Source organism: Erythrolamprus reginae, chromosome 13 (assembly GCF_031021105.1).
Source record: "Erythrolamprus reginae isolate rEryReg1 chromosome 13, rEryReg1.hap1, whole genome shotgun sequence".
In the NCBI taxonomy this organism is placed as follows: Eukaryota; Metazoa; Chordata; class Lepidosauria; order Squamata; family Dipsadidae; genus Erythrolamprus; species Erythrolamprus reginae.
The window spans coordinates 13,037,792-13,058,084 of record NC_091962.1 but is presented as its reverse complement, the minus strand read 5'-3'; the positions used below and the strand labels follow the sequence as shown (position 1 = coordinate 13,058,084).

Genomic DNA, 20,293 nt, shown 5'->3' with positions numbered 1-20,293 from the left:
CTTTAAACATGCAAACCAGATACAACTTTCCAATAGCCTCTATTGGAAATTGCAGTCTGTAAAAATAATATATTTATCCCTATTGGAAAGAGCAGTCCACTGGGAACCAAATTATAGATTGCCTTCTTTCCTCCTGGGCTCTAATGTGTGGATATTGTAAGCAGACTTATAAGAATCCAATAAATCGAAGGAATTGGGGTACCCTGCAAGGGTGGGGGGGTGTCTTTATCTGCTTGCTGCCTCCTTGTTTTATTCAATATGCATTTTATTACTGTATTGCGATCTATTTGTTTTATCCTGGACCCAGGCTATGTATTTTATTTTTAATTTGATAAAGACAAGGACTAATCAATAAATAAAACATTCTAATTGACTTTTGGAATTGCATTTAGTGACTAATCTTTTTTTTTTCTTTCATCCAGCTTTTTTTGGTTTTAAGGGCATTTTCGGCCTTTGGACGGTTGTTTTGTTTTAGGTGCAATAGATGGAAGCGTGGAGGATTTGCAGATGCTTTTAAGTAAATAAGGATAATCCCCATGGAGCTGAAAATCCCGCATTTATTATCAGCCTTAAATGGAGTCCAGAGTTATAGGCTGAGTCAAGAGCTGGAGGATTTTTTTAAAAATACAGGTCTTGAGGCCCGATATTTTTAAATTCCGGCCCATGCAACATATGGGATAATAAAACCAGGGAGAAATAATAATAATTTAATAATGCAGAAAATAATAATAATAATAATAATAATAATAATAATAATAATAATAAGCCCTAGAGCAATTAAAGAAAAATAATAAATGGTTGGCATATTCAGGTTATGGGGTCGCTGTAGGGGAAAGAAAAAAAATGTTGCATTCTAAGGCAACTGCCTTCGCGTTTAAAATGCAAAGCAAATTCTAAATAAATGGATTAATCTCAGTAATATTGCAAACAAGCAAAGGAAACCCAGAGGGAATCTGTGACGTCATGGACCTGACCCCGCCCTCTGATCACGTGGTCCCCTGAGGTCGGGAAAACGGCAAAGAAACGGGCGTGCCAGAAACCAACATGGCGGCCTTCGCCTCCCCCTTTTCATTTTATATTGAAATCTCGCCCTTTTAAAACCTGAAGGGAATTTCGCGAGACCGCCGGACGTCTTTGACTCTCCAAGCTCTCCGGCCCTCAACCGTCGGCGTGAAATTTCCGCCGGCTTCTCTTTTTCTCAGTTCCGCGGCCCGCACCAAACATGGCAGACTCGGTGGCACGAGTGCGCCCACTCGCCGTTCCGGACGTCACTTCCGCTTCCGGCCAGGGAAAAAAAAAAGATGGGAAGGGTCTGGGGGAAAAAATGGCTGGAGTGAGCCGCTGCAACCGTGAAGGGATTCCCGGGGAAGATGCTCGGTTAGTTTTGGGGAGGGGGACCCAGGGGGTGGGGTTGGCCGCCCAGGGGAGGCACCAGGCGGGCTCCTCGCGCCCGGAACTCGCCCCCCTCCCTATTTCCGGCGTTACTCGACAGCGATAACCCCGACTCTCATCAGCCCCAGCCGTGGCTGGAGTTTCTGGGGCCTTTTTCGTCTCTTTCCAGTCCAGCGTCCTCTAAAAGCGCTGGACTGCAGCGCCTATCGTCCTGAAATGGATGCCTCCCTCCCCATTCTCTCCCCTAATCTGCTGCTTGTTGAGTGGTAAGACCCATAATCCCCAGCCATGCAACTCTGAGGATGGTCAAGCCCATCCACCATTTTCTTCCTTTTTTTAGCAGTTTAGGGCTCTCTCTCTCTGTATCATTTCTTCTCTTTCTATCTATCTTCATCTGTCTGTCTTTCTGTCTGTCTGCCTGTCTCTCTCTCTGTCTATCTATCTATCTGTCTATCATCTAATTCTATCATTCCCTTATCTATGGGTCATTCTTTGCCAAGTGGACCAATTTTCAAAATCTTCCCCACTCGACCACCTTCAGTTAAAATTTGGCACACCTCAGTTTTATATCGTAAGGAAAATATGTGCAAAGTTTCCTTGAAATTGAAGGTGGTCAAGTGGGGAAGATTCTGAAAATTGGTCCACTTGACAAAGAATGACCCTCTGTCTGTCTGTCTATCAGTCTGTCTATGTGTGTGTCTATCTGTCTAACTACCTACCTACCTATCATCTATCTATCTAGTCTGTCTGTCTATCTCTCTCTCGCTCTCTCTCTATCATTCCATCTATCTATCATCTATCTATCTGATGAATAAATAAACAGGTAATCCCCGATTTACAACCACTCATTTAGTGACCATGATGGTGCTGAAAAAAAAATACTTCTCACACATCCCTATTGTGGCATCCCCATGGTCATGTGCTCCAAATTTGCACGCTCTCCAAGTGACTCATATTTATGACGGTCGCAGGATCCCGGGATCGCATGATTCCCCCCTCTTCTCTGACCTATTCACTTAACTACATGCCGTGATTCACTTAGCAAATGGAGGCAAGAAAGGCTGTAAAATTGGGGTGGGTGGGGGAGACTTACTTAACTCATAACTGCAATTGAGACCAGAGTTTCTGTCAGTAACCAAGGCAGGTGGGAGGTGAGTCACACCCAAACGTGTGGCTTTTTGCTGTGGTTGTTCAAATTCTCTCTCTTTTGGTCTCTGCAGCGCTCCAACGGGAAGCCTTTAGCCGCCATGTCCCTCCCCCCCGTTATGCTACCATGCAAGAAAAGGAAAATAATCCGGATGGATCCCTTTTCCGAAGCCGAACCTGTTCCGATGGAGGCGTCTCCTTCAGGTGGGATCAATCATCTTGGTGATCACGAGGAGATCAACCCTCCTTTGGCCAAAGGGGAGGAATTGATCGCTTTATATTTATGGATGACCCATTTTCCATCCTCTCCGATTCTGTAGTGTCTGTAAGATCAGCCTTTCTCTTCAATTTATTTATTTCTCAAATTTGTAAAATCACCCATCTTGCTGGAAAAAACCCAATGTCGGGCCGCGGGCCAATAAATTGAATAAAACAACATCTGTTTAAAAAAAAAAGCCCTTTAAAAGATTGATTTATTTATCATGAAATTTATTTGCCGTCCATCTTGTTTCAAAACGACTCTGGGTGGCCTAGGACACAAAACATGAAAACCGTCCAATATAAATACTGTATACCCAATAAGTCAAAATATAAAAAGGACGAAATCATGGACCAAATACTTTTTTAGAGACTTTTATTATTGTTGTGAGCCGGCCCGAGTCTGCAGAGAGGGGCGGCATACAAATCTAATAAGTAAGTAAGTAAGTAAGTAAGTAAGTAAGGAAGGAAGGAAGGAAAGAAAGAAAGAAAGAAAGAAAGAAAGAAAGAAAGAAAGAAAGAAAGAAAGAAAGAAAGAAAGAAAGAAAGAAAGAAAGAAAGAGGCAGCCAGATACATGCGGGACTTTATAGTGCATGAGTCAAAAAGAGGGCCATGAAAATATTTATTGACCCCTCGCATCCTGGCCATAAAGTGTTATAACTCCTACCCTCAAAACATTGCTACAGAGCACTGCACACTAAGACAAATAGACACAAGGACAGTTTTTCCCCGAACACCATCACTCTGCTAAACAAATAATTCCCTCAACACTGTCAAACTATTCACTAAGTCTGCACTACTATTACTATTTAACTTACTATGTAACTTGTTGCTTGTATCCTTACGATTTATATTAATATTGATTGTTTCCTGATTGCTAATTTGTACCCTATGACCATCATTAAGTGTTGTGCCTCGTGATTCTGAACAAACTTTTTTTTTAATGTACACTGAGAGCATATGCACTAAAGACAAATTCCTTGTGCGTCCTATTACACTTGGCCAGTAAAGAAAGAATTCTATTCTAAAATTATTATGAGATATATATTATGAAAATAAGTGTACAAATTCCAGGCTAAGAGAGGATAAGAATGGCCACTTTAGCAATGGAGCCACCTAAACATTTCTCTGGTTCCAGGCTTGATGAAATAACCAGGTCTTGTGTTTATTTGATATCTTTTTTAAAAAAATTACTTTTAAAAAAATGTGTGAGTCGCTTGAAAAGGGCGGCATAGAAACCTAATAAATAAGTAAATAAATAAATAAATAAGAATAATCAGATTAACGGTGTAGGAAAGTGTAGAAGCTTGGAAAACATTTTTCTCTCTTTTTAAAAAAAATATTTTATTTACCAATATACAATGAATACATATAATTGCGATTGACAATAAAAACATTCCAAGTTACGGAAGATAATAATCATGTCAGATTATAATCTAAACAATATACTTTGACGATATATTAAGACAAATAAACAAAAAACTCTATGAACATACAAACATACAAAAGAAAGAAAAAAAGAAAGGAAAAGAGAAGAGTAAAAGGAAGAAAGGAGTGGGCGGGTGTACGTTAGATCTGTGTTGAGATTGTGAACTAGATATACAGTGTTCCCTTGAATTCCGCGGGGATGCGTTCCGAGACCGCCCGCGAAAGTCGAATTTCCGCAAAGTAGAGATGCGGAAGTAAATACACCATTTTTGGCTATGAACAGTATCACAAGCCTTCCCTTAACACTTTAAAACCCTAAATTACCATTTCCCATTCTCTTAACGACCATTTACTCACCATTATTACTGGTACTCACCATTGAATAAGACACTTAGTGATCCTGATGTTTATAAACATAATTATTTATTAACAAGTTTTTTTTGTTTGTTATTTATTTGCAAAAATTATTAGTTTGGCGATGACATATGGTGTCATCGGGTGGGAAAAACCGTGGTATAGGAAAAAACCACGAAGTATTTTTTAATTAATATGGTATAGGCTATTCGCGAAGTTCGAACCCACGAAAATCGAGGGAACACTGTATTTTCTGCAGCTCATTTCCTTATATCTAATATTTATAATAAGTAAAAGAAAGCGTTGAGTAAAGTCAAGATAAAGAGGTTTTAAGAAAGCCGGTCCAATTTTAAAGTACACATCAGTGTCTCTTGCATCTATTGAAAAAGAAGGAAAGGTTTAATACCAGATTTGTGTCTGTTTGAATATAAACAGTTCTTGTCATTTGTTAGGCAAGTTGTTCTTTTTTTCTCTAACCAACAGTAGAAAGGATCCCAACAGTTATTAAATGAGGACATTTTTGTGTGTAGTGGAAAATAAAATTTTTATTTTATCTATTTTATCCTTTATCTATGCTGCAAAGCTTGACTTATGAAGCTTCTCATTAAATAAAACAAATGGGATTTTTACCGTTTCTTTTTATTTCTTTTTTGCCAAGATGGCCCCCTTTTGCCCAACCCGAATTTTGGGCAGGGCGAGGAAGGAGAGGTTTCCCCAGCTGTGAAATCCGTGGGGGACACGCAGAGGGTGGAGCCCCTTCAAGAAGGGAAGGAGGAAGCCGAGGAATCGAGACTTTTCATTTCAGTGGGTGAGTCAAATACAAATATTTTTTGTAACTGAGGTTGATTTACATATACCGTATGTCCCGGACTATGAGACACACTTTTTTGTCTACCAAAAGGGGGTGAAAATGTCTGTCCCTACATGGCATCGGACCAGAATATCTCCGGGACCGCCTTCTGCCGCACGAATCCCAGCGACCGGTTAGGTCCCACAGAGTGGGCCTTCTCCGGGTCCCGTTGACTAAACATTGTCGTCTGGCGGGACCCAGGGGAAGAGCCTTCTCTGTGGTGGCCCCGACCCTCTGGAACCAGCTCCCCCCAGAGATTAGGATTGCCCCCACCCTCCTCGCCTTTCGGAAACTCCTTAAAACCCACCTCTGCCGTCAGGCGTGGGGGAATTGAAACATCTCCCCCTTGCCCATGTAGTTTCTGTGTATGATTCGACTGTGTGCTTGTTTTTTATATATTGGGGTTTCTTTTTTGGATTTTTTAACCTAAAACTGTAATTTAGATTGCTAAATATTAGATTTGTTACTATGCATTGTTTTTTACCATTGTTGTGAGCCGCCCCGAGTCTACGGAGAGGGGCGGCATATAAATCCAATAAATCTAATCTAATCTGTCCGTTTTATAGACAGAATATTGCCCAAGCCCTTCCCACCCACTGGCCATCATTTGGGCTCCGCGCGCACCACTTTCAGGCCTTTTTTTTCAACCTTTCCCCAGGCCTTTTTTCAGGTCTTTCCGTGGTCTGTTTTCGAGGCTTATTTTGGGCCCATTTTCTAAGGTTTTTGGCCTGTTTTTGAGGGTTTCTCGGCAAATTTTCCAGGGTTTTTATCCCATTCCCAAGAGTTTTTTCAGCCCGTTTTTTTTCAGCAAAAACAATTAGTTGAAAAAAGCTTCAAAAAAAGCCTATACTGTTTATGTATGGTATGCTGTGTGCATGTTTTTTAAATTATGGGTTTTTAGCTTTCTAATTATTGAATTGAGTTGAAACGCCAGAAGAGACGTCTAGAGAAGCGATGGAGGAAGAGTAGGTCTGAATCTGACCGAACACTTGTAAGAGCTTTTATTAAGACTTACAAAGTGGCGCTCAAGGCGGCAAGATGCGCGTACCATGCCGCCTTGATTGCATCAGCGGAATCCCGCCCGGACGCTCTGTTTAGGGTGACTCGCTCCCTTCTCAATCAGGGGGGAGTTGGGGAGCCCTTGCAGAGCAGTGCCGAGGATTTTAACACGTTTTTCGCTGATAAAGTCGCTCAGATCCGGGTCAGTCGAGGTGACTGGGACACGTACTTGTCCACCTGTCTGGGAAGAGTTTGATCTGGTGACACCTGATGAAGTGGACAAGGCCATTGGATCTGTGAGTTCCGCCACCTGTTTACTGGATCCGTGTCCCTCCTGGTTGGTCTCGGCCAGCAGGGAGGTGACCCGGAGCTGGGTCCAGGAGATTACCAACGCTTCCTTGGGGAGGGGAGTCTTTCCAACTCTCTATAAAGAGGCGCTTGTGCGCCCCCTCCTCAAGAAGCTCTCCCTGGACCCAGCCGTACTTAATAACTATCGTCCAGTCTCCAACCTTCCCTTCATGGGGAAGGTTGTTGAGAAGGTGGTGGCGCTCCAGCTTCAACGGTCCTTGGAAGAAGCCGATTATCTAGGTCCCCAGCAGTCGGGCTTCAGACCCGGTTACAGCACGGAAACTGCTTTGGTCGCGTTGATGGATGATCTCTGGCGGGCCCGGGACAGGGGTTTATCCTCTGTCCTGGTGCTCCTTGACCTCTCAGCGGCTTTCGATACCATCGACCATGGTATCCTTCTGCACCGGCTGGAGGGGTTGGGAGTGGGGGGCACTGTTCTGCAGTGGTTCTCCTCCTACCTCACCGGCCGGTCGCAGTCGGTGTTAGTGGGGGGTCAGAGGTCGACTCCGAGGTCTCTCCCTTGTGGGGTACCTCAGGGGTCGGTCCTCTCCCCTGCTATTTAATATCTACATGAAACCGCTGGGTGAGATCATCCGAGGGCATGGGGTGAGGTATCATCAGTATGCTGATGATACCCAGCTTTACATCTCCACCCCATGTCCAGTCAACGAAGCAGTGGAAGTGATGTGCCGGTGTCTGGAGGCTGTTGGGGCCTGGATGGGTGTCAACAGACTCAAACTCAACCTGGATAAGACGGAGTGGCTGTGGGTTCTGCCTCCCAAGGACAATTCCATCTGTCCGTCCATTACCCTGGGGGGGGAATTATTGACCCCCTCGGAGAGGGTCCGCAACTTGGGCGTCCTCCTCGATCCACAGCTCACATTAGAAAACCATCTTTCAGCTGTGGCGAGGGGGGCGTTTGCCCAGGTTCGCCTGGTGCACCAGTTGCGGCCCTATCTGGACCGGGACTCATTGCTCACAGTCACTCATGCCCTCATCACCTCGAGGTTCGACTACTGTAATGCTCTCTACATGGGGCTACCTTTGAAAAGTGTTCGGAAACTTCAGATCATGCAGAATGCAGCTGCGAGAGCAGTCATGGGCTTACCTAGGTATGCCCATGTTTCACCATCACTCCGCAGTCTGCATTGGCTGCTGATCAATTTCCGGTCACAATTCAAAGTGTTGGTTATGACCTTTATGGCATTGGACCAGAATACCTCCGAGACCGCCTCCTGCCGCACGAATCCCAGCGACCGATTAGGTCCCACAGAGTGGGCCTTCTCCGGGTCCCGTCAACTAAACAATGTCGCCTGGCGGGACCCAGGGGAAGAGCCTTCTTTGTGGCGGCCCCGACTCTCTGGAACCAACTCCCCCCGGAGATTAGAACTGCCCCTACTCTCCCTGCCTTCCGTAAAGTTCTTAAAACCCACCTTTGTCGTCAGGCATGGGGGAACTGAAACATCTCCCCCTGGCCACGTTTAATTTATACATGGTATGCTTGTGTGTGTGTCTGTTAGTACAGTATATGGTTTTTTTTAAATCTTTAAATATTTTAATTAATTGGATTATTTATGATTTGTTTTCACTTGTTGTGAGCCGCCCCAAGTCTTCGGAGAGGGGCGGCATACAAATCCAAATAATAAAATAAATAAATAAATAAATAAATAAATAAATATTGCCCAAGCCCTTCCCAGCCACTGGCCATCATTTGGGCTCCGCGCGCACCACTTTCAGGCCTTTTTTTTTCAACCTTTCCCCAGGCCTTTTTTCAGGTCTTTTTGTGGTCTGTTTTCGAGGCTTATTTTGGGCCCATTTTCTAAGGTTTTTGGCTCATTTTTGAGGGTTTTTTTGGCAAATTTTCCAGGGTTTTTATCCCATTCCCAAGATTTTTTTCAGCCCGTTTTTTTCAGCAAAAGAAATTAGTGGAAAAGAGCTTCAAAAAAAGGCCTATACTGTTCATGTATGGTATGTTGTGTGCATGTTTTTTAAATTATGGGTTTTTAGCTTTCTAATTATTGAATTTGCATTATATATTGTTTTCTGTTGCTGTTGTGAGCCGCCCCGAGTCTGCGGAGAGGGGGCAGCATAAAAATTTAATAAACAAACAAACAAACAAATAAATAAATAAAAAACAGGCTGAAAAAGCCTCAAAAACAGGCCAACCCCTCCCTCAAATACAGATTTAAAAAAAGCCTAGAAAATAGACTGAAAATGGGATCAAAAATGTTTTTTGTGTGGTTGCTTTCCTCTTCTAACTTAAGGTGCCTCTTATCGTCCGAAAAATACAGTAGTTCCCAAGTCACGACCACAATTGAGCCTATCGTTTATCTTGCTAAATGAGTTTGTAATCCTCTTCCGGTCTTATCTGCAGACGAACGCGAAGGCGGCAAAAAACCCAGGCGGAAGGGAGTTAAAAGGCAATGGGAAGGGAAGTCTCCCGAGGACGTCGAAGGAGGAGGAGGAGGAAGAGGAGGAAGCGGAAGGACTTTAGCTTGTGACCTCAAATTGGACGAAACCTTGGACCGGACGCTGGAAGACGGGGCGAAGCAGCACAATTTGACGGCCGTCAATGTGCGGAACATCCTTCACGTAAGTGTGGGCATGGCTGATGAACAGGTCATCTTCAACAATTCGTTTAGTGACCGTTTGAAGTTAGGACAGCTTTGCGGGGAGGGGAAATGACACAGGTAGCCCTTTGACTTCAATATAGGTTCGTTTGAGGGCCACTCAAAGATACGCCCCTGAAAAAAGGGACTTAATCATATTTCACACTTAACGGCAATTGCCGCCTTGTCGCGTGATCAAAATTCGGAGGCTTGGCAGCTGTGTGTGTGTGTGTGTGTGTGTGTGTGTTTGTGATGTGATGCTCCTTTTGTGAGCGCCTGATGAGCAAAAATCAACATTAAGCCAGATTTACTTAACGTCCGCGTGGCTTAATTTAACGGCTGTAGTGAGAAAGTTCGTCCCAGTGGGGGCAAAACTCCCTGGACAAACATCTTAACCAAAACACTGGGCTTGATTGCGTGCGTCAATCAAGGATCATTCATTCATTCATTCATTCATTCATATTTACTTACTTACTTACTTACTTACTTACTTACTTACTTACTTACTTATTTAGTTATTTAATTCAACTTCTATGCCGTCGAATCCCGAACGACTCGGGGCGGCTTATAATAACAATATAAATACAGTGGTACTTTTACCTATGCATGCCTCTACTTACGAACTTTTCTAGATAAGAACCGGGTGTTCAAGATATTTTTGCCTCTTCTCAAGAACCATTTTCCACTTACAAACCCGAGCCTCCGAAAATGTAACCGGAAAAAGCAGGGAGAAGCCTCCGTGGGGCCTCTCTAGGAATCTCCTGGGAGGAAACACGGCTGGAAAAGACGGGGAGAAGCTTCCGTGGGGCCTCTCTAGGAATCTCCTGGGAGGAAACAGCGCCGGAAAAAGCAGGGAGAAGCTTCCGTGGGGCCTTTCTAGGAATCTCCTGGGAGGAAACGGGGTCTCCACCCTCCCTGTGGTTTCCCCAATCGCAGGCATTATTTGCTTTTACATTGATTCCTATGGGAAAAATTGCTTCTTACAAACTTTTCTACTTCAGAACCTGGTCATGGAACGAATTAAGTTCGTAAGTAGAGGCGCCACTGTAGACAAACAATTAAAAGAAGTCAAATATCGTATCTAAGACAATAAAACCCTCATTAAAAACGCCCATAATTGAACAATTTGCTTAACAACTGCATCCTTCGCTTTAACGGATGCAACCAGGCCCTGAAAACCGTGCGCAGCTGGACGCAAACTTTCCCCTTTCCGTTGCTTCCCGAGGGGGATTCGGTGCTCAGCGACGGTCATAAGTCGAGGACCACAGATTTTTCCTATTCCTGCTGGGCTGCAGCTGCCGTGATTGACGGGGCAGCTTTTTAAAAGCCTGCCTTGGAAGTCATCAAGCTGAGAAGTGTTTTTTTCCCCCTATTCCCCCCATAGGAAGTCATCACCAACGAGCACGTGGTGGCCATGATGAAAGCTGCCATCAGCGAGACGGAGGACGCCCCCATCTTTGTGAGTCTGGGGGCCGTCGCAAGAGAAGGGGGAGGAAGCAATTTTCACATGGGGCCTATATCTTTTTTGGGGGGGGGGATAGATTTGGCAGGTTGAATTATAATTTAAAACAACAACTGTTTTTTCCCATTTCTCCCTCTTTCTCTCTCTCTCTCCTCTTCCTCTATTTCTTTTGGTCTCTTTCCCTCTTCTGTCTCTTTCATTTGTTTTCTCTCCCTTTTTCTTTTTCTCTTTCTCTTTCCCTCTGCCCCATTTCTCTCTCCTCTCTTTCTCTGTGTGTCTCTTTTTCTTCCCCTTTCTTTCTTTTTCCCTCTCCTTCCCCTTTCTTTCTTTCTTTCTCTTCCTTCCTTTCTTTCTCCCTCCATTCTTCCGTCTTTCTTTCCTTCCTTCCTTCCTTCCTTCCTTCCTTCTTTCTTTCATTCTTTCTCTTCCTTCCTTCCTTTCTTTCCTTCTTCCTTCCTTCCTTCCTTTTTGTCTCCCTCCTTTCTTTCTCTTCCTTCCTTCCTTTTTTTCTCCCTCCTTTCTTTCTTTTTTTATTTATTTATTTATTTATTTATTTATTTCTTTTTTTCTTTCTTTCTCTTCCTTCCTTTTTTTCTCCCTCCCTTCTTTCTTTCTTTCTTTTTCTTTCTCTCTTTCTCTCTTATCCTCTCTCACACTCTTTTCCCATCTTCCTCTCTCTCTCTTTCCTTCTCTCTCTTTTCCCCCTTCCCCCATTTCAGGAGCCCAAAATGACACGTTCCAAGCTGAAAGAAGTAGTAGAGAAAGGTGTGGTAAGTAAAACGTAATAGCAGCATAGCTCATTCGTTCATATCTATACCCTAAATGGTGGTGTTTAAAAATATTGATCCCTATCCCGTCTCCTGGTGATTGGCCCAAAGTCACCCAACTGTCTTTCATACCTAAGGTGGGACCAGAACTCACAATCTCTTGGCGATTGGCCCAAAGTCTCACAGTTCTTTCACGCCAAAGCAGGACTAGAACTCGCCGTCTCTTTATTTGTAGCCTGCTGCCTATCCCAAAATGGCTTGTTTTTGTCTTATTTATTAGCCTTATAAGATAACACAACAGATTCTCCCTGTTTTCTGAAACCACTTGGATAAATGTGGCTCCATGTTCGGAAAGTTCTAATTATAAATGAATACGTGAATGAGCGGAAGTCGGGTCCTGTGTAGAATTCATGCCCTTCCTGATTTATTTACCTTTTAATGTATTTGACGGCAGAGATGCCAATCATATTTCTTCCCTCCTCCACAGGTAATTCCAACCTGGAATATTTCTCCCATCAAGAAAGCCAACGAAATGAAGGTTGTTATTACTATTATTATTATTATTATTATTATTATTATTATTATTATTATTATTATAAGATTCTGAGGTTTTGATTGAGTCCCCACGGGCGAATAAGCGGCAACATGAATTTAATAATAAATAAATTAATTAATTAATCTACTCCGGCAGCCCTTTTATTGTTCTTTTATATGTCGGGAACAGAAGACCTCTCATGACCCGATTAGGTTACGCCATCAGTGCTAGCAAAGCCACCCAGCTCCGAGACCACCGAGGACCCCACCCTTCGTTCAGCCCCGAGCCTCAAAAGAGTCACTTCCATAAACTCTTTTGATAAAACGTTGTGCAGGATGGGAAACCGGAAGAGGAAATAAATCAGATTTATTTAATTTCACCCTCGCTGGCCTGGCTGGTCCAATTCCCCAGAAAAGCTGTTTTCTCCTTCCCCCTGCCCCTCTCTGTGTGAAAACTCATCTTTATGTTCTTCTTCTTTTTTCCTTGCCCCCCCCAAACCCCCCCCCCCCAAAAAACTGCAGCCCCCACAATTTGTTGACATCCCCCTGGAAGAGGACGATTCGTCCGACGAGGAATACCAACCGGAAGAGGACGAAGAAGACGAAACGGCCGAGGAGGTACACTTTACACAAACGGGAAGGGAGTTGTCTGTAAACCTTGACTGCATGTAGAAGTCTAGCATCTCAAGGGCATCGAACTAGATTTCTGCTGGAGGGGGTTCTTTTCTTTTAAAGCCCCATCAGTGGGTAAGCAATAGCCTTTAGACTTATGGTATACTGTATACCGCTTCCTAGTGCTTTGACAGCCCTCTCTAAGCGGTTTACAGCATATTTGCCCCCAACAACCCAGATTGTTAGGCGGGCAAGAGGCATTTAGAGAGGACTGGAAGTGGTATATAAGTCTTAAGTGCTAGTGTTACTATCCTTCCTTCCTTCCTTCCTTCCTTCCTCCCTCCCTCCCTCCCTCCCTCCCTCCCTCCCTCCCTCCCTCCCTTCCTTCTACCATTCTCCATCACTGGAGGTTTTAAAGAAGTGATTGGACTGCCATTGTCTCAAATGTTATATACTCCCCTGCTTGAGCTGGGGGTTGGATTAGAAGACCTCCAAGGTCCCTTCCAACTGTTATTCTGCCATACATCCTCCCTCCCTCCCTTCTTTCCTCCACTTCCAATTCCCTTCCTTTGTTTTCCTCCCTCCCTCCCTTCCTTCCTTCTCCATCATTGGAGGTTTTAAAGAGGTGATTGGACTGCCATTGTCTCAAATGGTATATAATCCCCTGCTTGAGTAGAGGGTTTGATTAGAACACCTCCAACTGTTGTTCTATTATTCTGCTATCTCTCCCTCCCTCCCTCCCTTCCTTTCTTCCTTCTTCCCTTCCTCTTTCTCACACAAATTTCCTTCCTTCCTTCCTTCCTTCCTTCCTTCTTTCCTTCCTTCTTTTCTTCCTCTTTCTCATACAAATTTCCTTCCTTCCTTTCCTTCCTTTCCTCCCTTCCTCTTCTTCCCCTTTCGCACACAAATTTCCTCCCTCCCTTCCTCCCTCCCATCACTGGAGGTTTTCAAGAGCAGATTGGACATCCACTTGTCTGAAATGAGATAGAGTCTCCTGCTTGAGCAGGGGGCTGGACTAGATGACCTCCAAGGTCCCTTCCAACTCTGTTATTATTATTCTCTTTAGTTCTGCTCCTTTATGGAGGCCTGTAGGTGAATCAGGCCGAGGCCGATCAGCAGCTCTCTCTCTCTCCTCTCTCTCTTTCTCTCTTTCTCTCTCTCTTTCTCTCTTTCTCTCTCTCTCCTCTCTCTCTTTCTCACACACAAACCATCCGATTTGCTTCTTCTTCCTCGCCACAGAGTTTATTGGAAAGCGACGTAGAAAGCAACACCTCCTCCCCTCGTGGGACCAAGCGCTCTCGTTCGAGACAAGCAGATACGGTGGAGACGGACGAGGAAGGAGTCGCTCCCTTGGAGGTAAGCGGGGAGGTGGGGCCGGTCTTCACTTCCTCGACCCCCTGCTTTCCTCCCACACGCTGGTTCCGGTTGTTTCAGCGAACCGCTGCCATCGTTAAGAGAATCCGGCTTTCCCCCCCATTGAGTTCGGATCGTTGGCAATATACACTGCTCAAAAAAAAAAAAGGGGGACACTCAAACAACACAATATAACTCCAAGTAAATCAAATGTCTGTGAAATCAAACTGTCCCCTTAGGAAGCAACACTGATTGATAACCAATTTCACCTGCGAGAGCAATCATGGGCTTCCCTAGGTATGCCCCATGTTACACCAACACTCCGCAGTCTGCATTGGTTTCCGGTCAGTTTCCGGTCACAGTTCAAAGTGTTGGTTTTGACCTATAAAGCCCTTCATGGCATCGGACCAGAATATCTCCGGGACCCCCTTCTGCCGCATGAATCCCAGCGACCGGTTAGGTCCCACAGAGTTGGCCTTCTCCGGGTCCAGTCGACGAAACAATGTCGTCTGGCGGGACCCAGGGGAAGAGCCTTCTCTGTGGTGGCCCCGACCCTCTGGAACCAACTCCCCCTGGAGATTAGGATTGCCCCCACCCTCCTTGCCTTTCGTAAACTCCTTAAAACCTACCTCTGCCTTCAGGCATGGGGGAATTGAGTCATCTCCCCCTGGCCTATATAGTTTATGCATGGTATTTTTGTGTGTATGTCTTGTTTTTTAAATAAGGGGTTTTTAGTTACTTTTAAATTTTAGATTTGTTGCACATTGTTTTATTGTTGCTGTGAGCTGCCCCGAGTCTGCGGAGAGGGGCGGCACACAAATCTAATAAATAATAATAATAATAATAATAATAATAATAACAACAACAACAACAACATTCAACTTTGTACAGAGCAAAGAATTCAATGAGAATATTTCATTCATTCAGATCTAGGATGGGTTCTTTGAGTGTTCCCTTTATTTTTTTTTTTGAGCAGTATAAATTCCCTCAATCCATATCTATACCAAAATGAAAATGTAAACGTTCGTTTGTTCAAAATCTTAAATCTCCGAAAGTTCTTCACCGACTGCTTTGAAATTTTGGCACAGCATTGCATTCAAATACACACATGTTTTACACCTCCATATTATATAGATGTTGCACCTGTTAAAGGTAAAAACATACAGGTGCATTCGAATACGCACATGTGCCGTTTAGCTCTACACACGGATTGCTTCTCACACGGACAGTTATATGTGGCACGTTCTAGAGTCGGCAAACCACACAAACCAGACTGAGCCACAGCAATGCATCTACAGCTACTAAATAAAAAAAAAATGAAATAAGTAAATAAATAAATAAGTAAATAAAGTAAAAAATAAATGAAAAAATGAAATAAACCTGGCGAGAAAAAGTCATGAAACGGGGACAAGGCTCCTTTTACAAATGTCTCACTTAGCGTTGTAAATTTCAGGTGGCCGTAAGTGGAGGACTCCCCCCGTAAGGAATTAACAGAAACTGTTAACAATTCCCAGGATGGTTCTCCATCCTTAAGCCGTTCTGGTTTTCCCTCCTTCAGTCCGAGAAGGGCTCCAGCCCTCCCGCCCAGCGGCACATCAGCGCCGAGGTCATCCCTATGGGTCCCCCTCCGCCCCCCAAGCCCAAGCAAAACAAGGACACCGTTTTCATGGAGAAGCTCCATGCCGTCGACGAAGAACTGGCCTCCAGCCCCGTCTGCATGGATTCCTACCAGGTATGACGGAGGTCTTCATAGAAACATAGAAACATAGAAGTCTGACAGCAGAAAAAGACCTCATGGTCCATCTAGTCTGCCCTTATACTATTTCCTGTATTTTATCTTAGGATGGATATATGTTTATCCCAGGCATGTTTAAATTCAGTTACTGTGGATTTATCTACCACGTCTGCTGGAAGTTTGTTCCAAGGATCTACTACTCTTTCAGTAAAATAATATTTTCTCATGTTGCTTTTGATCTTACCCCCAACTAAAACCTGCCCTTGATTGCATTTGTTCTAATTGCTTGTTCCTGGGCTGCAAGAATCGTATTGATGTTGTTATTACTGTTGTTATTATTTATTTATTTATCATTATTATCATCATCTCTTTTATTCATTAAACATGAAATTCAGTCAACTGAACATTTTAAAAAGTCTCTCAAATACCACAGACTGGCGCTAAGGGTTGATACGGGTTGCTGCCAGCGCACCCAGGTCATAGTTCCCTCTAAGCTGAGCAGTGAGCGATCGCTCACTTAAAAATCATCATCAACTCAGAGTTTTCCAAACCTGCCCAGAAGCCGAGAGGGAAAGAGTGAGAGGGAAGGAGAGAGAGAGGAAGAGAGAGAAACAGAGAGAAAAAAGAGAGGAAGGAAAAGAGAAAGAAAAAGAATGGGAGTAAGGAAGAGAGAAAGAAAATCAAAATCTAGTTTGAAACTAGCTCAACTATTTAAGTGGCATTTTGATATTGATAGAGTTGCTCTATTATGAGCTCACTGTTATAGACACAGAGTACAGCATTTTATTTTGAAATTCTCTGAGGCAAAACAGGGTGGGTTTTTTGTTTGTTTGTTTGTTTGTTTATTTATTTATTATTTCTGTGCCACCCAGTCCCGAAGGGACTGCCGCTCAGACACTATACTTTTCCGCCCCCCCCCCAAAAAAAAATTAGAGGGAACACTGACCCAGGTATCAACCAAGTATCTTCGTAAAATGTACATTGTTCCGAGTAGCACAGGGGTTTTTTCCACCCCAGTTCCACTGGCATTATCGTAGGAAGTTGCAATTTCTTGACCTGTTTTGTGAAATTGTTAGGCGTGGGACCAAGTCACCCCGCTGCCTTTCGTGTCTAAAGCGGGATTAGAACTCGACACCTTCTTGTGATTATTCGTTGTGAATGGGAGGTGCTTCCGTTGCCGGAATTCTTATCACTGCTTCCTTTTCACCCCAAATAAATCTCGTTAAAGAAGACCGCGGGAATTCTTCTCGCGAGACCTTCTTCCAATGTCAACCCCTTCCCTTTCCTTCCCAGTCTCTGGAAGACAGCTTAATTGCCTTCCGCACCCGATCCAAGAGACCCCTGAAGGACGTACCCCTCGGTCAGTTGGAGGCCGAGCTTCGGGCTCCGGACATCACGCCGGACATGTACGACCCCAATACGGCGGACGACGAAGAGTGGAAGCAATGGCTGAGCGGGCTGATGAACAACGATGTAGAAAATGAAGGCAAGTTTGAGGTGGAAAAATCCCCCCAAAAACCTTTGATTTTGGGTTTTACTGATTAGACTGATTTGTGTGTGTGTGTGTGTGTGTGTGTGTGTGTGTGTAGAAATCATAGACACAAAGAGATGATTTCTTGAGCAAAGCTTTGTCCAAGTTGTAATTCTTTCTGAGTTGAGCAGCCTCGTGTTTAGAACCTCTCTCTCCCTCTGGACTTGTAGTTTATTATTTATATTATTATTATTTATTATTATTTATTAGATTTGTATGCTGCCCCTCTCCGCAGACTCGGGGCGGCTCACAGCAGTGACAAAAACAATATACATTGACAAATCTAATACAGTGGTCCCCCGATTATTGCGAGGGTTCCGTTCCAGGACCCCTCGCAATGATCGGTTTTTCGCGAAGTAGCGGTGCGGAAGTAAAAACACCATCTGCGCATGCGCAGATGGTGTTTTTACTTCCGCCGCAGCAGCGAGGAGCCGAAGATTGGGGTTTCCCCGCCGCCCACGCAAACTCCTCGCTGCTGCCGCGCGCACGCCGCTTGTCCGCACGCCGCTTGTCCGCCGCTTGCCTGCCCGCGCGCCCGCCCTTCGCCCACCCACGCCGTTTGCTCGCGCCGCTTCCCAGCTGAGTCCTGAAGCGAACTTCCGCGTTTGGCTTCAGGACTCAGCTGGGAAGCGGCGCTGGGGTTTCCCCGCCGCCCACGCAAACTCCTCGCTGCTGCCGCGCCCGCCGCTTGTCCGCCGCCTGCCTGCCCGCGCGCCCGCCCTTCGCCCACCCACGCCGTTCGCTCGCGCCGCTTCCCAGCTGAGTCCTGAAGCGAACTTCCGCGTTTGGCTTCAGGACTCAGCTGGGAAGCGGCGCTGGGGTTTCCCTGCCGCCCACGCAAACTCCTCGCTGATGCCCGCCGCTCGCCCTCCCGCCAGCAAGAGGGGGAAGACCCAGGGAAGCCGCCCAGCAGCTGATCTGCCCAGCGCCATCTACGCATGCGTGGCCATAGAAAAAAGGGCGCGCATGCGCAGATGGTGTTTTTACTTCCGGGTTGAAAAATCGCCATATAGCCTTTCGCAATGATCGGGATCGCGATACCCGGGGGATCACTGTAATTCAAAATCTAAAATAACTCTTGTACATTTAAAAAATCTAAAAGCAAAGAACCCCAATATAAAACACATACATACAGTCATATCATGCACTAAAACTACATAGGCAGGGGGAGATGTCTCAGTTCCCCCACGCTTGACGACAGAGGTGGGTTTTAAGGAGTTTACGAAAGGCAAGGAGGGTGGGGGCAGTTCTAATCTCTGGAGGGAGCTGATTCCAGAGGGTCGGGCCCGCCACAGAGAAGGCTCTTCCCCTGGGTCCCGCCAGACGACATTGATTAGTCGACGGGACCCGGAGAAGGCCAACTCTGTGGGACCTGACCAGTCGCTGGGATTCATGTGGCAGAAGAAAGTTTCTTGTGTAGGATTAACTTTACTAATTTAGTTACAATGAATACATGGTTAACACGTGACACATAATATACACACAAATCCTGTCAAAGCAGAGGAATGTCTGATTAATTTTTTACTCTAGACCAGTGGTCCGTGGCCCCTTGATACAGCTCCTCATATTGTGGTGATCCCCAACCATAAGTCTAGCGCCAATTCTCCTTACAGAGTCCTGATTGGCAGGAAGGTCAGAGGGACAACCCCACTGCGAACACCTGATTGGTCAGATTGTAAAAATATGTTCCGAGGTGCCAGAATAGAAGCTTTAGTTCCGAACACCGTGAGAAATTTTTCTTTTCCCAGGGTCCTCAAGAGTCTAACAAGAAATTTTGCATTTTCTCCTTATTTATCTGCATCGTTGAAAGGAATTCTCTCGTTTAGATAACGGCCTTTTTAATCCACATCTTCCAGATGAAGCTGACGATGACGACGACGACCCCGAATATAATTTTTTGGAAGATCTGGATGAGCCAGACACGGAAGACTTCAGGAACGACCGTGCCGTGAGAATCACAAGTACGTTCCCCTTGTCTAGTCCTCAACGTACGGCCGCAATACAGTCTGGCGTTGTGGTCATAGGTTGTTGCGGTCGTATGTCGAGACACCACATGAGCAGCAGGCGGTGGAATTTTACTTTTAATGTGTCCACAGTAAGAAAAAATGACAATAAAGGTTTCTCTCTCTCTCTCTCTTTCTACACCATCCATATCTATCATCTCTATCATTCTACAGTGTTCCCTCGATTTTCGTGGGTTCGAACTTCGCTGAAAGTCTATTTCAAAAATATTAATTAAAAAATACCTATACCACAATTTTCCCCGCCCGATGACGTCATATGTCATCGCCAAACTTTCGTCTGCCTTTAATAAATATTTTTTTTAAGAAACTTTCATAAATCAACAGGGTGAGTAATGATCTGAATGGTTGCTAAGGGAATGGGAAATTGCAATTTAGGAGTTTAAAGTGTTAAGGGAAGGCTTGGGATACTGTTCATAGCCAAAAATGGTGTATTTACTTCCGCATCTCTACTTCGCGGAAATTCTACTTTCGCGGGCGGTCTCGGAACGCATCCCCCGCGAAAATTGAAGGAACACTGTATTATCTATCTCTCCATCTCAGGGGTGGGTTCTAACTTACCTTATCGGTTCGCTTTCTCTCTTGCTGCGTGCAAAAACCCCAATGTACTGCTCCCCCCAAAAGCCAAAAACGATGGCGACCTCACGCACAGCGTGGTAAACTCAGAAGGAAAAAACGGATTTTTTTAAAAATCAGAAAAATACAACCCCCCTCCCCCCCCCCAAGAGAAAGCAGATAACAAGTTGGTGACCACATGGACAGTGCCGGAAACTCAGCATCTGCACATGGGCAGAAGGGAAAAAAAACGGCAAAAAAAGGCTACATTTTTTTCGCCTTACAAAAACGTTGAATGTATATACAGTATATATACATTTTAAAGAAGATAGTGCTGG

At 44.7% G+C, this 20,293-nt stretch overlaps 1 protein-coding gene across 1 annotated transcript in view; it reads left to right on the top strand.

The window, feature by feature from the left end:
* Positions 1-1,287: 1,287 nt before the first annotated feature.
* Positions 1,288-20,293, top strand: part of GON4L (gon-4 like) — a 46,492-nt gene continuing 27,486 nt past the window's right edge. The window contains 12 exon segments of the mRNA XM_070766479.1: positions 1,288-1,377; positions 2,613-2,742; positions 5,238-5,387; positions 9,151-9,368; positions 10,770-10,844; positions 11,567-11,617; positions 12,102-12,152; positions 12,671-12,766; positions 14,000-14,116; positions 15,672-15,845; positions 17,142-17,334; positions 19,236-19,340. Of these exon segments, the coding sequence (XP_070622580.1) occupies positions 2,640-2,742; positions 5,238-5,387; positions 9,151-9,368; positions 10,770-10,844; positions 11,567-11,617; positions 12,102-12,152; positions 12,671-12,766; positions 14,000-14,116; positions 15,672-15,845; positions 17,142-17,334; positions 19,236-19,340 (1,333 nt within the window). The 5' untranslated portion in view covers positions 1,288-1,377; positions 2,613-2,639.